The 18,594-nt window shown below is 39.2% G+C and overlaps 1 protein-coding gene and 1 long non-coding RNA gene across 7 annotated transcripts in view; one reads left to right on the top strand and one right to left on the bottom strand.

Moving 5' to 3' along the window:
* The window catches only part of LOC129738401 (kinesin heavy chain), a 31,078-nt gene extending 13,453 nt beyond the window's left edge, over window positions 1–17,625 (bottom strand). The window contains exons 1-2 of one of the 6 annotated variants that reach the window (XM_055729619.1): window positions 17,411–17,625; window positions 15,402–15,865 (exon numbers count right to left, since the gene is read on the bottom strand). In XM_055729619.1, the coding sequence (XP_055585594.1) occupies window positions 15,402–15,545 (144 nt within the window). In that variant the 5' untranslated portion in view covers window positions 15,546–15,865; window positions 17,411–17,625. The other 5 variants (XM_055729626.1, XM_055729584.1, XM_055729609.1 and 2 more) reach the window with 5 other exon arrangements.
* On the top strand, window positions 6,658–7,446 carry LOC129738440 (uncharacterized). The gene is made up of 3 exons (XR_008735516.1): window positions 6,658–7,004; window positions 7,063–7,219; window positions 7,311–7,446. It is a non-coding gene; the product is annotated as an uncharacterized LOC129738440 (long non-coding RNA).
* Window positions 17,626–18,594: the final 969 nt, after the last annotated feature.

Here is an 18,594-nt window from a genome sequence, read left to right as displayed (position 1 = left end):
TTGCCGAAAATCTGGAACAGGTAACCGGAGGTAGAATGCCGAGTAACGACATCGTTCCCCCAGTCAGCATCAGCGAAACCGATGATTGGCTCGTCGCCTTCGTCTTGCTTGGTGTAGACCAACCGAAAATCCTTCGTCCCTTGGAGGTACCGCAAGACACGCTTCAAATAGGCCCAATGCGTATCAGTGGCACCATTCTGGAACCGACTCAGGTAGTTAACCGCAAAGCTGATATCCGGTCGCGAGGAGAGCATCAAGTATGTAAGGCAACCGATGAGCTCTCGATAAGGCTGCTGCGTTGACTTCTCGCTTTCGGAATTTCGAGCCAGCTTAAGGTTCGTCTCTAGTGGGGTGGCAACAGGCTTGCAGTTCCGCATTCCAAACCGCTCAAGCAGGGAAGATACATACCCGGCTTGACTGATGGACAATGTACCTTGCTTCCGGTTGCGCTCAATTTTTAGGCCAAGAAAAGTGCTGACATCTTTCAGATCTTCCATCTCGAACTCGGCTGCTAGTTGCGATTTGATCCACTTCAATTTCTCGGTGGAATCCGTCGCAATCAAGATGTCGTCCACGTAGAGGATCAAGTACACCTTGAAGTTTTCAGTCACCAGGGTGTACAGGCAGTTGTCGTAGGGAGACCGCTTGAAACCTAACTCCAGGATGTACTTATTGAATCGCTCGTTCCAGCTGCGGGGCGCCTGCTTCAGGCCGTACAGGGATTTGTTCAGTCGGCACACTTTATTCCCCCTCTCAAATCCTGGTGGCTGTCGAATGTACACCGTCTCTTCCAGATTTCCGTTAAGGAAGGCGGTGCGAACGTCCATCTGGTGCAGGTGTAAGTCTTGCTGGACCGCCACGGCCAAGAGCGTTCGAACGGTACTCATCCGAACCACCGGGGCATACGTTTCGTGGTAGTCGTACCCAGCACGTTGAGAGCAGCCTTTGGCGACCAGTCGAGCTTTGTACCGGGCCGGTTTAACGTCATCCTTCTTGATTTTGAACACCCACTTGCACGGCACAACTCGACTTCCGGTTGGGGGGTCGACAAGATTCCAGGTGCGGTTCTTCTCCAAGGACCGCATCTCTTCGTCGATAGCAGCTTTCCACAACGGCCAATCGTCACGCTTTTTGAGTTTCTCGATGTCTTCTGGCAGCTCTTCGACGTAGGCCTCGGCATTTAATGCAAAGGCGATGTAGCTCTCGTCTTCAGAATCGCATCGACCAGCGTGGCGTTTCGGGGATGGATTCAACTCGTAGTCAGAAAAACGAGCCGGCCGCTTTTTCGCTCGTCCACTTCTTCTTACTGGCACTTTTTCAATATTGTCTATCACTGTTTCGATATTCGAGAATTTTTCAGTTTCACTTTGATCACTTTCGTCAATCAGTTGATCATCCCATATAGATTCGTCGTCAGATTCTACTTTTTCACTAAAATTGTCTTTATGTCCATTTTGTTTCACTGAATCTGACACGAGATGATCATCACTGTATTTAACACTTTTCACTTCCTTTTCTTGCACTACTACGTCTCGAGCGACGATCACTTTTCGTTGAACAGGATCCCACAGACGATATCCGTTGTTCCCGTATCCAACCAGGAAACACACATGGCTCTTCGGATCAAGTTTGGACCTCTTCTCCTTCGGGATGTGTACAAACGCCTTGCTTCCGAAGACACGCAGTTTAGACACGTTTGGCTTGTGTCCGAACCACATCTCGTACGGCGTTTTTGCTTCCATCAAAGCAGCGGTGGGGCTCCGGTTGATGACAAACACTGCTGCTAAAACCGCTTCGGACCACATGTATCGTTGGAATTCGGACTCGTCCAGCATCGCCCGAGCACGCTCCATGATGGTTCTGTTCATGCGCTCGGCGACGCCGTTCTGCTGAGGCGTATAGGGGATGGTGGTTTCCATGACGATACCTTTTTCGTTGCAGTACTCCTTGAATTCGGTGTTGATGTACTCGCCACCATTATCGCTTCTCAATCGGGCGATTTTGGTTCCAAAACGAGTAGTGGCCATCGCAGCATATTTCCTGAACGCCTCAAAGACTTCGCTCTTCGCTTCGAGAATGTAGACGGCGGTAAAATGGGTGAAGTCATCGATGAAGCTCACGAAGATTTTCCCACCATTCCAGGATGCTGGCGAGAAAGCTCCACACACGTCTGTATGGATGAGCTCCAAGGGGCGTGAGGAGCGGGGCTTTGAGGACTCCTCGAACGGCAACTTTGCTTGCTTCCCCTTCATGCAGGGCTCGCAAATCTCGCTTCCAGACTCAGAGTCAGCGGCGACGTCCAAACCTTCGACCATCTCGTTTCGGATCAGTTTCTGAAGACCGGCTTTCCAGATGTGCCCGTACCGGCGATGCCACAAAGACAGCTTTCCTTCGGTTTCTGCCGTCAGCGCCGAACCGAAACTCCGGATTCTCACATCCAGCTCGTACAAACGACCTCTTCTGGGGGCGACGCACACCACTCGCTTATTCTGGCGAATGTGCGCGTTCTTTTTGTTGAAAGTCACTTCCATTCCGCGTTCCGTAACCTGCTTCACGGAAAACAAATTGGTGAGAAGACCAGGCACGTACAGGACATCGTGGACAGTGCAGTTGATTTCCTTGCCGTCAACAAGGGCTGCCAATTTGACCTCGCCAGCGAAGTGACTCGTTAGCGACACACCTGATTTGGCCACGTTGATCACCACCGGGGATTTCAGTTGACGAACGTTCACTAAGTAGCTTTTGTCACCGACCATGTGCTCGGAAGCACCACTGTCAAGCACCCATCGGAATTTGCCTTCATCGCCGCTCCTAGCCGCCTGCACCACCGTCACGAATGCGACGTCGTTTGATTCAGCAGCGTGTGCTCTCCCCATCTTCTTTCTGGCAGTTGACTCGGAAGAATGGCACTTTCGGTTCTGTTCCTCTGGACAATCAGGTCGCTTGTGACCAGGTTTGCCACAGTTAAAGCACTTGACTGTGAATCGCCTGCTTTTTCCAGCAAACGCCGTTCCAGGTTCCGTTTTTACCGCACCATGTTGCCGTTTCACGTCCTCATTCAGCAATCTCGATTTGACAAATTCCATCGAGCATTGCTCCACTGGCAGCGTCTCCAGAACCGTGATAAGCTGCATGTACGATTTTGGCATAGACTGCAGCAAAAAGAAAACCAGCACCGGCTCGTTGAATTTAATGTTAGCCGATTCCAGTTCACGGACCACCTTCTCGAACGACAAAATGTGCTCCTCCAGAGACACTTTCTCGTCGTACTTCGCGCTGGCCAACCTTTGCAGCAAAAAGAAGACACCGGACACACCCTTTCGGTCGAAATTGTTCCTCAGGGCGTCCCAAATGGCCTTCGGGGACGGCTTTCCACGGATGTATTCCAGCTGCGAGTCTGCTATTTTGTGGATTAGCACCGACTTGCACTTCGCGTCCTCCAACCGTCGCTGTTTGCGCAAAGCGTCCCTTTGCTCTTCCTCGGCTTCCTCGTCCGCCACCGGGTAGAAGTCCTCCTCTTCGAGACTCCTCTGGATGCAATGGAGCAAACCCAACTCTTCGAGGTATGCCTCCATTCTGAAGCTCCAGTTCGAAAAGTTCTTCCCGTCGAACAGGTAAACGCGCTGGATTCTAATCGACTCCATTTGACGACCGATGTGAACAACTTTTCACTCAAACGAATTAAAGCCACGTGCGCGAAAACTTCACTTCTGTTACCAAGGCAACGACCACTGGGCCCACAACCTGTAGAGAAACAGTGTGCTGTGGTTTGGTTAACAGAATATATTTGAACTGATAGAGAATACAAACTGGTAGGCGGTTTTATAGATAATTTGAATTTTCATGGATTGCCTAGTTTGGTTTAATCTAAGGGAAACTTATTCTAACGGCTAATTATTATTGTCGCCTAGGGTTGTTCCTTAACATAAAGCAGCTCAAAATTAGTTTTTTTAACAACCGGGTTTGATGATTAATGATCCTGAATTAGTGTAAACAACAAGAATGTTTACCATAGTAAAATTATCATACGCACTTATGTTTTTGAGTCAAATATGTTTTGTTCTCAAAAGTACGATGTGCGTAGTATTTTCTTGATATGAATTGGTGCCACAATGTCCAAATTACTATGCGATATATTACCAAATTACTAGAAGAACAAAAACACGAAATAAAATTGAGTATGAAATTGTTTTTATAAAGAACATTTCATATCAACATAACATTTGTTATGACATAAAAAATTTTTTAATAAAAAAAATGGTTCGTTTCAATCTCAATCTTAGTTACACTTTTTAATAAAAACCCATTCTAAAGCCCGGTTTACAGTTCTTGTGAACTCGAACTCGAACGTGAACGTGAACTCACCACAGTGAAAAAATATTCCGCAGTGAAATGTCAAATCGGTCAAATCTTCAAAATTAGTAAGAGGTTTGTTCAACTGCGGGTAGAAATTGGTTTCGATCGGAAAATGACAGATCATTCAACCGATGTTTTGATCGATACTTGTCGAACCAATGCTCAAATTTAAATTCAAATTTTTCAAAAAAAACATATTGTTCTTCTTGAAAACATATTCAGCTTTGAAAACGATTGATTTAATCGAATAATCCCAAAGTTCTTATCTTTGAATACAATGAATTTAAATTAAATTTTATGAATTTAAAGTACTCCCAAAAAGTATTAATCGATCAAGTAGTAACGAGCTATAGCGATTCGTTTCTTTTGAAAAACTTATTGAAAGGACGTTATGAATATAACTTCTACAAGATAGCCATTTTTTGTTCTTGATTAAAAATTGACAAACAAAAATTTCAAAATTACTTTTAATTAGTGAAACAATTGAAAAGGTTTTTATTTAATTAAAAGGCATCAGTACTCTTTTGTTTGTTAATTTTTCTGCTTTTCAGTTCTCCTTAAAACACATTATTTTTGAATGATTTCATAAATTTTTATAATTATTTCCATAACTTTTCTGAAACACACATTTGAACAAAGCGGAATCTATTTTTTTTTATTTCAATTGAATCTGGCCATTCGATGATCTTCATTTACATTTATTCGTTGAGAAGCTCTTCCAACAGGTACATTTATTCGTCGAGAAACTCTTCCAACAGGTGCAATTAAATGATGCCCAAGCGGGTTTTAAAGTTAAAAAAAAAATATCGTATGCGTTTCATTTCAAACTCGTAGTATTTTAAGCCTTTAATTGCCTTCAAATGTGCTTACAAATTAAAAAACTAATTTTTTATGAAGCAAAAATTTTTCCGTCATCGCCCGAATAGCAGGAACCATGGTCGTCACATTAATTTTATAATGAATTCGAAGGTGATCATGTACTTCAAGGTAAAAAGTACATCCTAGCCTTTAGTACAAAAATTTACACATCTTCAATTTTTCGTGTGGGATTTTGACAGCCACGGCAATTTTGTTTTGCTCAAAGAATTTTGGTCGGCACATTTTTCGATGATATTTGCCAAAAATAACAGTCAATATGATTAAAATCGTGAGTATTATCGAAGCTTGAAAGAAAGAATCATATTTATAATCTTTTTTTTATCATTTCCAGCGACATAATCCCTTCCCACAAGCCTGTGAAGAAATTGTAAGAAACCACTTGACCGGAGTCTCGTAATACGTAATGTATTCCAGCTGGTGGGAAAGTTGGCAGCATTCTGGTGCAGAGTTGTGTTATTAAGTTTTTTTTTATTACAAAATATATAAATATGTTTGAATGTGAGATGTGTGAAACATGATAATGAAATAAATATAATATAAACGAAAACTAAACACAACAATTATTTAATAAGATCACGAAATAACATTGCATTTAATCTTCCTTAAAACCATAAAAAATCATTAAATAACATTGAATTTCATAGCTTTCCTGAGAAAATCTGGAAGCTGTAATTACCATGAACTATATATTTATGTGTTCTGAACTGTATGGAAAAAAGTCCATTTTTTCATGGTTAAGTTGCTTAACAACCCCCTTTTTTCATGGTAATTTTGGTCTAAACCGTATATTTCACTGTTGAAAACGATGAATTTGACAGTACATTCAAGGTTTCTTGTACCATGATATTCATAGCGGCAACCATAAAATACATGGTAATGTGAAAATGCAACTCATGGTTTTTTCACAATGTTTTTCTATTCGGGCGGTGAAGTTTTTTTCAGAATGCACATTGCCATTCGGACGTGAAAATGAACGCGGAATTTATATTCACCACTCTTGTTCGTTTTCCGTTTTCACGTTCGCTCAGTGCGTTTACACTTCGAGCGGAATGTCAGTGAACGCGGAAAAAATATTCCGCAGTGAAAATCGGGGGAATTGAAATAAAATAAATCTTAAAGGGCTTTGAACAAGGAAATCAGTTCAAAAATAATCGTTCAACCATTCCGCATCTATTCCACCTAGTTTCGCACACGCAGCGAAAAGTAGTACCATTGAGATAAAAAAAATACATCTTTGATTCAAAAACCTTGTGTTCATTGAAACAAAATCCAATTTCATTGACTCAAGTAAATTATGAATTGAACCGAATTCATTTTTTATCAAAACGATGTGCCAAATCTTTGAATCCAAGTATTTAATTTGAGTTCAAAGAATTTTTTTTTCGACTCAAAATCAATGTAATAATTCTTTGATTTAGATTAATTTTCCTTTGAAACAAAGTATTTTTTTGTTTCCATGCAGTCTTAGATGTTATTCTTATTCCTTTTCTTATGTTTTCAAAATTGTTTTACAAAAATGTTGTTTTGTGACGAAGGTGAAGTGAATGTTCAGCTGCCGCTCCCACGGTCAACATATTATTCAGATTCTTTTTGGAAAACGGTGGCCTGTCCTCCACGACGGCTGCGGAACACGAACCAAACAGGAAAAAACAACCCGTCAGAACCGAACCACCTGTGAACCGGCACAGGGCACCGGAAGGCTTAGATGGGACGATCCGGCGTTGGAAACTTCCACAGCTTTGAGGGAAGAATCGATAGTGGATGCCTAGGTAGGTCTTTCAAAATCAATCAAATTCCAAATAAACCGTCAACGTAACAATTTTTTAGGGCAGCCAATTGGAATGTACTAACTGTTCCGGTGTTCCGGCTAAACGGTTGCAATCTTCCGATCCAGTCAAAGGAGACTCAAAGTTTGGCGTCGAAACCATTCATCAGTTGTTCCAATGGAACTGTCCGTCAACGAACTTCTTTTGATATTTTAACAGTAAGTATAGTTTCGGGAAGTAATTTTTTTTTCATTCAGTAACATGTCAATTCTGCTGTGGTCTAATTAGACTTCTATTTTCTATTTACAGATATGGCTGAAAGATCTTAAAGTGTTGTCCTGAGAGGCGAAATTTGGACAATGAAGCCTAATTTTCAAACAGTGATATTAGGTAATTGAAATGTAAAACATATAAACATTCATAATTTAATAAAATGGATAAATTAAAAAAATGTTTTGATTTTCTTATAACGAAAGAAATCTGGAGGTACTAGAGTTTCTAGGACCACATTAACGGAATCAAAGAAAGAATCCTTTCAAATTAAAATCAAAATTACTTAAAAGTTAAGGAAAATTTCATGAAAACAAACGAAAAACGACATTGGTTTCGAAGAATGTCGTCTTTTGAATCAAAGAAAATGATTCATGTCAAAAAAAGCATTTCTTTGAACCAAAGGAAAATGTATTTGAATCAAAGTATTTTTTATTTATCCCAAAATCAAAGGAAAAAATCCTTTGTTTTCGTGGCACTTTCCTTTGAAATAAAAAACCTTTTCGCTGCGTGCAGCCATGAAATGCAGCATAGTCGAGTTTTTGGAGAATATAAGTTTTTTCATTTTCACGTTCGAAAGAACTGTAAATGCACCTTAAAGACGAGATAGGGTTTTTGTACATCAAGTTTTGAGTTTCAATACAAAAGGTTGATTGAACTAAAAATTAAAATTTACAATCAAAGTTAGTTTCAATTCATGAACGTCAAATAATGTCGTAGATCGAAATGTCTCAATCCAAGGGAGATTCATGCCGAAATTCCGCCGGAGGCGAAAAAATTTTCTGTCTGACTGATCAAGTAATTTACCGTTACTACCGTCAATATTAACACGCGCAATTCAAATCACTTTTTCATTGGTACCTTTTCGGTGGAAAAAGTGACTTTTGGTGATAAAAGTGACCATTTTTCGGAAAATAGTGACTTTAGTGACCAAATGATGAAAAAAGTGACTTTTTAGTGACTGACCCAAAAAAAGTGACCAAGTCACTAAAAAGTGACTCGCTACCAGCCCTGCGCGACATACCTGCTCTCATTTTAATCTCCATTAAAAAAGCGCAGACCTGTCATACTGAGCGCTTTGGAAAGCGCGACAAAGCTGACGCCAGGGGGCCGTTCACATACCACGTGGACAACTTAGGGAGATGTGGAGGGGGGGGGGGGGGGGCGAGTGTATGGAAATGCGAGTAGGTTTCTGAGGGTTGGATGCCTTCCTTCGACGAACCATTGGACCGTGGGTTTTGCGACTATATGCGGTTTAGCAGAAAGCACGCGTGTCGAAAAGTTAGGCTGATGGCAAGCTGAGGCGACAAGCATCGCTTTGCGTTATAAATTCCAATAAGAAAGCAATGCAACGCATTGGTATGCCAAGCTGGCGCGCCATGGCGCTTTCAAAATTCACTACAAATCATCACTTCTTTACATCTGATAATGCTTTGAATCGTCTCCTTTCTTTCGGGAGCAATTAAAAACTCATCAGATCAGATGCGAAAATGCCGAAATATCAACCGACAAAATTCTTTTTTTTTTGCGGGAACTAAGAATTTATGAAAATTTTCTCGTCGATTCAGATATTATTTAGTTTATTATCACAAATTTGGACGGATCTACGAACTTTTGCGGTTAAAACCCGAAATCACTGCTTCAAACCGAGAAAAAACAACATTCCCATTGGATTTTCTACTTGTCGCGCTTCAAAACACCCTGGCATCAGCTTGGTCGCGCTTTCCAATGCGCTCAGCATGACAGGTCTGCGCTTTTTCCATGGAGATTAAATGAGCACACTTAATCTTTTCTCCTGTGGTCGGAACGATTTTGTCCTGTATTTTCAACAGCTGAAATTACAGGACGATCTCAGGACAGCAAAACAGCTCAGGAAAACAACTGTCAAATCGTCCTGTATTTTCGCAATGGTTGTCTCCTGTATTTTACAGGTTGTTTTGAAATAGTTCTGAGCGCTCAAGATGGTTTCTGTCCGAGATTTGTAGTAAATTCCTAAATCGATTTGTTGCCTACTCTTCCAAATTAATCCCAAATTGCATTGTTTTTTTTATTTCAAAAACAAAATACGATTTTCGAAACCGAATTATTTATTTCACTTAGTTTTTATCGTTCTACACTGAGCACATCGTTCATAGTGCACTCAACATTATCACTCGAATTCACTTAAATTGTGTAATGACTATCCGTTAAATCGATGAAAATCTCGGCTGGCATCTGCTTGTCCGGAAGGTGTTGTTGTTACTTGCGCTTGGTGGTTCCTTGTTAAAGGGGTGCTGATTGTGTTGATTCGAATTTTCTATCAGCAGCTTGTACTCGCTGCATCGGGCTACCATCATTCCGTTCTTTCCATCCCAAGAGAAAAAATATACTTCTCTGCAATGCTTTGCCGTCGGAATCGTCTGACGAACATCGATTTTTTAACCTGAATTAAAAATAATATATTAAAATAACAATTCATCTATATTCTTCGAGTGACTTACGAGAGATATCTGATCGGCATCCTCATCCGCTTCTTACTCGTGAAGAAAATCGTCATTTTCGGTAGCTTAAATGTGAACCCGGTTACTTGAAGGCATCCGCAGGCACAAAGGAGCATCTTTAAGTGCTGTCGAAAAAAGAAAAGTTAATGGTTTCATCGAATATTGCAAATTTAAATGTTACCACGCTTTAAAGAAACATAAGGTCACTTCACTTGTAGCGCAAGTTCCTCTTTTGGCTACGATTTTTTCTTCGGTCATTTTCCGTTTCTGGAAACCCTTGAAGGTTGTTCTTTCCGAGCCAGTGGTTGAATCGAACTGAAACCTAAAAAACCGAAAAATTGCAAAATACTAAATTAAATATTTACTGTAGTAAGAATATTTCAATTATATACTTACAGCACCACATTGTGAGAATTTCTTTGGATTTCTAGAAGCAGAGCTCCGCCCATTTCGAAGTTGCTGTAGTTTTTACTGCCGTTTGCTTTGATTTGTCTTCTGGTTCTGGAATTAAATTTCATAGTAGGTATTTTGTATCGTTTTCCGCTGGTTTTTCGAAGCAATAAGTAACACTTCCAGGTTGCTACGACGTCCTTTTCCGAGCACTTGACACTCTCTTAAATTTGGAAACTAACCTCAAACAAAATCTTCATTGCAGTTGTCACACGATAGAAAGAGATAAACAACAGTTGTTTACTCACACATTGGTAAGGAACGCGCCAAACCAGATGAACTTTGCGTGATACAGATGAAAACTGTTCTGAGTACAGGACGATTGTTCGAGTACCTGTGACTCCGTTAACCTTTCATTCCGAATTTCAGGAAATTAGGAACGTCACGAAATTTCGGGTTTCCTTCCGAATTTCGTGTATATGAAGCATTTTTCCTGTGATTCGGAGGATCATGGTCCCGAGCGGAAAAATGCAATCTTAGTGTGAGAGCAGGTATGTCGTGTGAATGTGTTGCGCTGCTTGTCGCCTCAGCTTGACATCAGCCTTAAGAAATTTGTACAGAAATGGTGTGTGAGAGCGTTTTAAGCTAAAGTTCTTCGTTGCTGTTGCCAGGTGAGTTCAACAAATGACTTAACAATTTTCGACGTGGCTCAATAACTGTTGTGTCTTAACTTGAATAGATGCGGAGTCTTCGGATGAAATATTTGGCATAGTTTAGGCTTTAAGAAAAAAACGTTTTCAAAAGTAATCGGCCGGAGGGGAGTTATTTATGAAAAACTGGATTTTTGTGTTTCTCCCGAACAAAATGTCCCAAAATCCCATACAAACTTTAGGCTCGTTGAGCGACCCTTTCCCGTTATCCGATCTGGCCCAAATTTGGCATGAGACTTTGTACTAGGCCTATATAGGATCAATTTAAGCCTGCAGCGCATAACTTTTTAAAATGTCGGGCCATTTGGAGCACTCGAATGTGCATGTTTACTGAAACTACTAAATCTTTGCTTGTATTACGCGAGCGTATTTCTCATCTTGTTTTGCATCGCATAAGAAATTTTCAGAAAATTCGGAGCGATATTTTTAATATAAGAATTAAAAATGTGTAAACTTCAACAGCGATTTTCTCGAAATACGTCAAGTGGCTCATACGACCTAATAAAAACAAACTCTATAGATTTGTATTTGGAGCATTGGTTGATGAAAAAAATTTATTTTGTACAGTCAAAATTACGATAATTACTTAATAGACAACAAGCTGCAACTTCAAAATATGCATAACAAATCTTATCTATGCAATGCTTTTGGGGGTAATACAATTTCAACATAAGGCATTAAAGAATTTTATGAATTAACAAACTCAATTTAAAAAAAAAGTCATACAAGGTTTGGATATCTCTGATGTTATACTTCGACTTTAAACGATTATTTGCACAGAAGCCCAAAACAAAAACTTAGGTTGCTTTTGTTTCTAATTCAGTTGAACTTCAAAAGTCCAGAAAAATTGAAGCTTTTATGAAGGTTTATTTTCACTTTTTCAGGCTTAATTTTTTTTATTTATCTAATGTGATAAATGGATTCGATTTTTTGGCTTTATTTGGTTATGACCGAAGAATTAATAAAAAAAAAACTGATGCCGGGTGGACGGTGTTGCATTTGCATTTTATCAGATGTGCTGTCGTAACATTTCAAATTTTATTTTCTTGTTATTAACCATGTAGCTTTGTGTTTTAAACATAATAGTTAAGGAAAGTTTTGAAGCTAGACTTCCGTGTTTTTGTGTTGGAGTACACCGGGACAAGTGCTAACTCGGTGCAAGTGCGGACGTTCAACTTTTCTCTGTTACAAAAAAGATAAAAAAATCTTCTAGAAATTATTGATCTTAAATTAACAATCTGCTGCTGATGCCTAGCGTAGCATTGCTTAGCGGGTTTCGACAAAGTTGTTTAGCGGAATTTTTTTTAAGGAATTTATAAATTGGCACAAAAATCATTAGCTGGCTCGGTTCCATAGAAGAAAGAAAAATGATTTTGATTTTTAGAACAAAATATTTAAGTATGGGAGAGTGGGGAATCATGGGCCACTTTTTTTCGTTGTTCCAAAACTTCTTTATTATAAAAGATAAAATGAAAATAAAAATGGCATGGTTTTCTACATTTTTAAGGTATCATAAGGTATTTTTTTAAATTTTTAATAAGTTATTTTCTCCAAATTTTGACTGTTTAAAAAAAAGCAATATTTTTTGGATTTTGAAAAATGGTGGGGAATCGTGGGCCAGTAAATCCAAATTGACCAAATAACATGCAAAGTTTATTAGTTGACCCAAAACTGTGATTGCATGATTCATTTCATTATTTTAAAGCAATTTCAGATGATGAAACAAAAAATAGAGCTGTGTATGATCGAATAGATTCCAAAACCTGGCTCGCGAACGTTTTGGCAAAATTTCTTACATAGGATGGACAAAATATTTTTCATAACTCTTTTGGCATAAGAAAACTTTACAGATAGGAAAAACACAAAAAAACATAAAAATATAGATGGTTCAAGATGTGTGGCACACGATTCCCCACAAGCTATGATTTGCAAATTGGTTGCGTTTGTGTGACTTATTGATGTTTCATCAAAAATTCCTTTTCCACGTGAAAGATCATGACAAAACTAAGATCATAAGCGTATGGGCATATTTTAGTTATGTTCTTTAGGTTCTCCATCGATGCAATTAGCAGGTGTTTTTTTAATTATGTAAGTAAATTTTTCTGAACTTTTTTTAGCTTAATAAATAAAAGACGCTTATGATGCGTATTTAAGTCAACAACATACAGAAATATATGCTCACGCAAAGCTACAACTATGACAGTTGGTTTGAGATTTTTATCTCAACACATATCGGAGTGGCCCACGTTTACCCATGGCCCACGTTACCCTACTCTCCCCTATTCAATTTTTCCATACAAATACAAAACAGTTCAAATTTACTTTCAAGACCCCAGAAGCTGAGAAAATAAAAGATGACCCCAAATCGACTCAGTCTAGTACAACAACGAACATTATTTATTGGTTCTAGCCAGTGTTCCGAAAATCACTCGGAAGAAACGCTCATGATAGGTTTCTAGTTGGAAACATTCAAAGCCGATTGCTGCTGCCTCTAGAAAATCGGCATAGCGACAATGCGAAGTCAATGTAAACAAGATTCAAAAGCGAGAGCGGATTCGCGTCTAAGTCGATCCCTCAAGCTCACTACCTGGTGTATCAGAAGTGATTGAAACACTTACTGATACAAGATCCAATTCGAAAATCCACTCACTCACTCACTCAAACTCAATCAATGCGGCCTTGCATCGGTTCATACTGCCTGCGTACTTTCTGGCAAAGCGGCAGATACATATGTTCATACATACTGCCTGCGTGTTTGAATGGCTATTTGGTCCTCCCCAACAACAGCAACAACAAAGCAAGATGTATCAGGCAGACAGCATTCGATCATCGATCAGTAAACGAGTGAGTGAGTGAGTGATTGAGCAAGAAAAGTTATTGACTGAAAGAAGAAACTGAAAATCAGGTAGCTCCTCACTCAGTTGAGAATTCCAACTGGAGAAGAAACGTCTCTCTTTCAAATTTTATTTCTTTGATTCTCGGAGCAGCGCTGTCGAACACAATCTTTGCCTCGCTGGGAGATAAACCAACCGACAATTTAGGTTTTGCTTTCGCTGTTGAAAACGTTTCAGTGTCTCTCATGAGAATTGAATGATTTTCGGAACACTGGTTCTAGCATTTTTTTCTTCTCATTTAACTGATTTTTTTAAGTTATTATCTGAAAAAAACTTTCATTGTCCAATCAGTTTCGCATCGTTTATGGTATTTTTTTTATTATTTATGAAAATTTTAAGCCAACATGTTTTTTTTGTATTTTAACTTGGCATCAAAAAGAAATTCGTCTATATTCTTCGTCTACTTAGAGCAACCCCCATCCGACGGTTTCGACAAACTCCACCAGAAGGCTTAAGCCAGCTGGCTAGAAAGACGACAACCTGAAGTAGCTCTGAGACCCCCGCTTCAGGAAGCCAACACTGAATCCAGACGGAAAATATATCTTGGAAGTGGAATTTTTCTATAAGGTAAAGTTTGATTTATTTTATCGATGTTAAAAGCCTTACTTTCCAAAAATAAAGAAAACAATTTTTGTGTACGACCAACTTTTGAGATTGACTGCATGTCGATAAATTATGAGGAATACGTCTACCATTCAAATTAAAAGGTTGTGATCACTACAATACGGTAAACTATGAAACATTGCTAAAACCATTAAAAGTCTATTTCTATACAGTATAATAGTTTTTTGTACTTAACTATTGTTAGGTTCAAATAAATAAGAATGTGAAATTTATGTGTGTGAAGTTGTTAAGTCTCCTAAACCACATGTTTTGAAGAATATTCCATCATTCTATGACTTTTCCTTTCAATGTTAATGAAATTTCAAGTTTGATTTCTTCTAAACTTCACGAGCGATGAGGGCAAAATGGGACAAGTGGATACGATAAACTAGTAAATAAAATTTTAGATAAAACACAATCATAAATAAAGTTACGAATCTTTGCAATAAACTGGCAATGTAATAAAAGACCATTTCCTTATTATCAAACGTCAATAAATGAAAGAAATCTTAAAGGAACAATGTTTTCAAACAACAAAAAATCAAAACACAAGTGAAAAATCAATACTGCCCAGCTCCGTATGCTCCGGTAAAACTGACACTGGTAGGTAGTAACGAAAGAGAAAAGAACTTAGCAATTTGTTCCAACTCTCCTCGACAGTAAATTGGAACCGTGCCCGTTTTGTTTGCGTTGGCAAAAAGCGTGGTGTGGTGCTTCGTTATTGTAGGCAGGCAGAAGTGTTCAAACTTGCAGCAGAATACTGAATGAATCACCACCCACCCACAATAGGCAAGCCCAACGGAACCAACAACAACTAACAGTCGAGCGACGATATTCGGCTTGGCTAAGCTCACAGAAACGAAACTCACTCGCGTAGTCTGGGGCTCGATTTGTGAGAGCTAAGGCATGTTGATTGTAAACGCCAGAATAATCAAATAACCGTCATAAAAAAACGCCATTCGGTCATGTACCCACGAAAGCACGTTATGTAACCTAATGCTGAAAGCTGCAGAAATGTTTGCGTCTCCTACTAACAAAAATAACAACACTTACCCCGATCGATAGACAGTTCTCCTCCTGGCCTGAGGGAAACTTGACGACGAACTTCGATCCGGCCCGTTCCTCGCTATCATTCAGGGGCCGGAAACGGCACACCACTTTGATGCTATCCTCAGCCGGAATCTCCCGTTCGGTCATTTTGCTTTCGGTTCCCCTGTCCGGGGTCTGCTCGCCGGAAGGGAAAGCTCGCCGTGTGGAAAACACGCAAGACTGGCGATTGCGACGGCGGCGTCACGGATGGGTTAGTCCGTGTCAGGCCACAGGCACTCTCTCTTTCTCGAGCAAGCTCACAAATAGCACTACTTAGCTGAGTTAGGAGGCACTGCGGGTATGGGTCTCTACACTCGTGGCTTTAACAATGTTTGCTATTTTACTTTTCTTTTTTCTTTGCTTGCTTTTATGCTTCGGTATCGATGGTGCTGTATGTGCGTGATTTTAGGTGTCCAGATAAATGTGGTCTATGGATAGGAATATCTTGAATTTATTTTATTAAGTCTACAGAGCCCGAATTGAGGAACTGCGATACACTATTCAAAGAACCCAGAACGCTCACCAATTTCTTAATGTAATGAAAAACTCATATACCTATTCCTGAACTTTAAGTTTGATTCTAAACATGCTTTGCAGACATATCGAAAACTTTTTAAATGAATTCTTCTCATATCTAGCTAATGAATTTCCACTTTGTGTTGTAAAGATTTTATGTATTTCGTTCACATTAAAAAAATTAGTAACTTACTTCTGTAATAAAAATAATTTAATTAATAATTAATGCTTTAGTTGGAATTGTTCTACGAGACATGAAAACCTCAAGCTGACAAAATACCTACTTATCAATTCATAGTCCATATTAATCGAGGAATAGGAAGTAGGATAATGTTTGTTTGCATCTTAAATCATTCAATAAATTTAAAAGCAACATTGACACCGATTAAAATGTCCGTCGATCTCATGACCCACCACAAATAGGTAAGTACCTAAAATTTTTAATTCCACATTCATAATTTATAAACACTTCATAAGTAGGATATTTTCAAGAAGTGTTTTCCTTAACCTGACTTTAAAGTTAATTTTAACTACTGCGTAGAATTTGATAAGCAATAAATTACAAAATTACAATGGAATCCTTCATCCAGTGCAATTTTTTTTAAACATTGCAACGTTTTGTGCATCGTACATCCACCGTTCCGCACTTTTCTTATCTTCATCGGCGTAGGCCTTTTCCGGTCGAAACTTGGAAAATCCACCAAAAAACGTCGAAACTTGCCAACAAAAAATAGAGTGCAGTTCACCATCATTTAACCACACACAGCGCAACAACACACGGCACAACGACAAACGGAAACCGAGCGAGCTGCTAACGGTGCTACTGCTGCTGCTGGGGGCTGATGATGGAAAATATCGATCTAATTTTTCCTTCTCTTCCTCCGGTATGAGACCGATTTTCCTTTCTTTGCCTTTTTTTTGGGAGGTCTATACTCCACACCTCTATCTTCTTGGGTTTTTTTTCCTACAGATCAATTACCTCATTCGGTTGGCCTCTTTTTTGGGATTCAAGGGAAAGTTCTGTTTTGCAGATTCCTTAAAACACGATATCTGGACTTCACTTACGCTTACACCGTCAAAATCAACGTGAAACTAAAGGAAATAATACTCTTATTGTGCAAAAAAGAAGGGTGAGAAAAACTTGTCTGCTGTGAAGTCTTATCGCACACTACAGCATCATTACATGTCTTTTCACTATTTCCACGCCGGCATTACGATCTTCAGCGGGAAAACTAACGTTTTCCGATATTTTGCACAATTTTTCAATACTATTAATCGCAATTTGGACACTTTTTCAACTCCGCACTTTTCTGCAGCAGACACACGAAGAAAAATGGCTTCTTTGCTGGCTCTGGTGATCAGATCATCATCATCGTCATCATTGCCAGTCACGCTCACACAATTTCGACATGCCCGATCGAAGAGAGAGTTTCCATATCCGTCGTTCGGTCGCTCACCTTGCTCATACTCTCTCTGAATCCCGTCTTTACACTCTTCTGCCTGCAACCCCCTTTGAAAACACACCCACAAACACCCCACGAGGTACACTTGTGTTGTGTGGGGCAATCTCCACAAGAACCGTATAATAAAAACAAAACGGGATCAACCGAACAGCTGCAGCATCGAGAGTCCCGTCCGTTTGATCCGATGATTCACACTCGACTGGTGACGGTGGTGAGATGTCGGAAAATTCATTGCTCTCCAACCGCGCACATCGATCTCAGCATTGAGATTAGAGTCCATTCCGAGAAAGTCGTAACTTATACAACTTATCAACTGTAAAGGCAGGAACAGTAACTTTTTAATATGAAAATGCAATAACATCGTAAAGCACCATAAAGTCTAGTGAATCAGGGTATACTAGTAAAACAGTGATTGTAAACCTTTTCTTTTGTTCCATAAAGACATTAAGGTTTGCAAATGAAATTTCTATTAAAAAAAAATTTGCTTGTATTGCATACGTCCTCTCCAAAACGTGGTCGTGAAAATCTGTATGCGCTCGCTGCGGTTGAATGAGAAATCGGTATCGAATTTTGAATACGGCGAATGCGCCAACTGTAAACAAATCCAGATAATCACATAAATGCGTTAAACTATTCATTTTACATCCGAAAATATGATCTCCTTTCAATTTTTCTTATTTTAGTGAAGTTAAATTTAATTTTTTTAAAAAAGGCGAATAGCTTTTTTTATGAGTGTGTAATCCCACAGTTCATTCGCCCATTTCTCCTCAAAATTTCGTCGCGAACAAAAGGGCCAATAGTTATTTCGAGATGGAAAAAGGGCATTGAAGTTTTCGAAAAAAAAATTTCCAGGACGAGGAGATGCACAAATCAGTATTTATAAGATCGTTGAATGTGCTAATGTGTTAACGTGATCATTTGGACCCGTTTTCAAGCCGAAATTTGCTTGAATATTGCTTCTTTAATGAGTGATCCAAAAGGCGAATAGTCATTCTGCAATTCAAAAGGGCACTCCAATTTGGCGAATGAACAAAATGAGAGCACCAGTCTGTGGTAAAAGGGCCCACAGTTATATTTATTAATTTTTTGTGGTAATTAGTACGGAAAAGCTATATTTATCGATCGGGTGTTGAAATTTAACCAATTTGAAAGCATTTTAGCGACTTCTTTAGGAAAAT

Source organism: Uranotaenia lowii, chromosome 1 (genome assembly GCF_029784155.1).
Source record: "Uranotaenia lowii strain MFRU-FL chromosome 1, ASM2978415v1, whole genome shotgun sequence".
NCBI classification, from domain to species: domain Eukaryota; kingdom Metazoa; phylum Arthropoda; class Insecta; order Diptera; family Culicidae; genus Uranotaenia; species Uranotaenia lowii.
The sequence above is the reverse complement of the archived record's forward strand: the minus strand, read 5'-3'. Positions and strand labels throughout refer to the sequence as shown.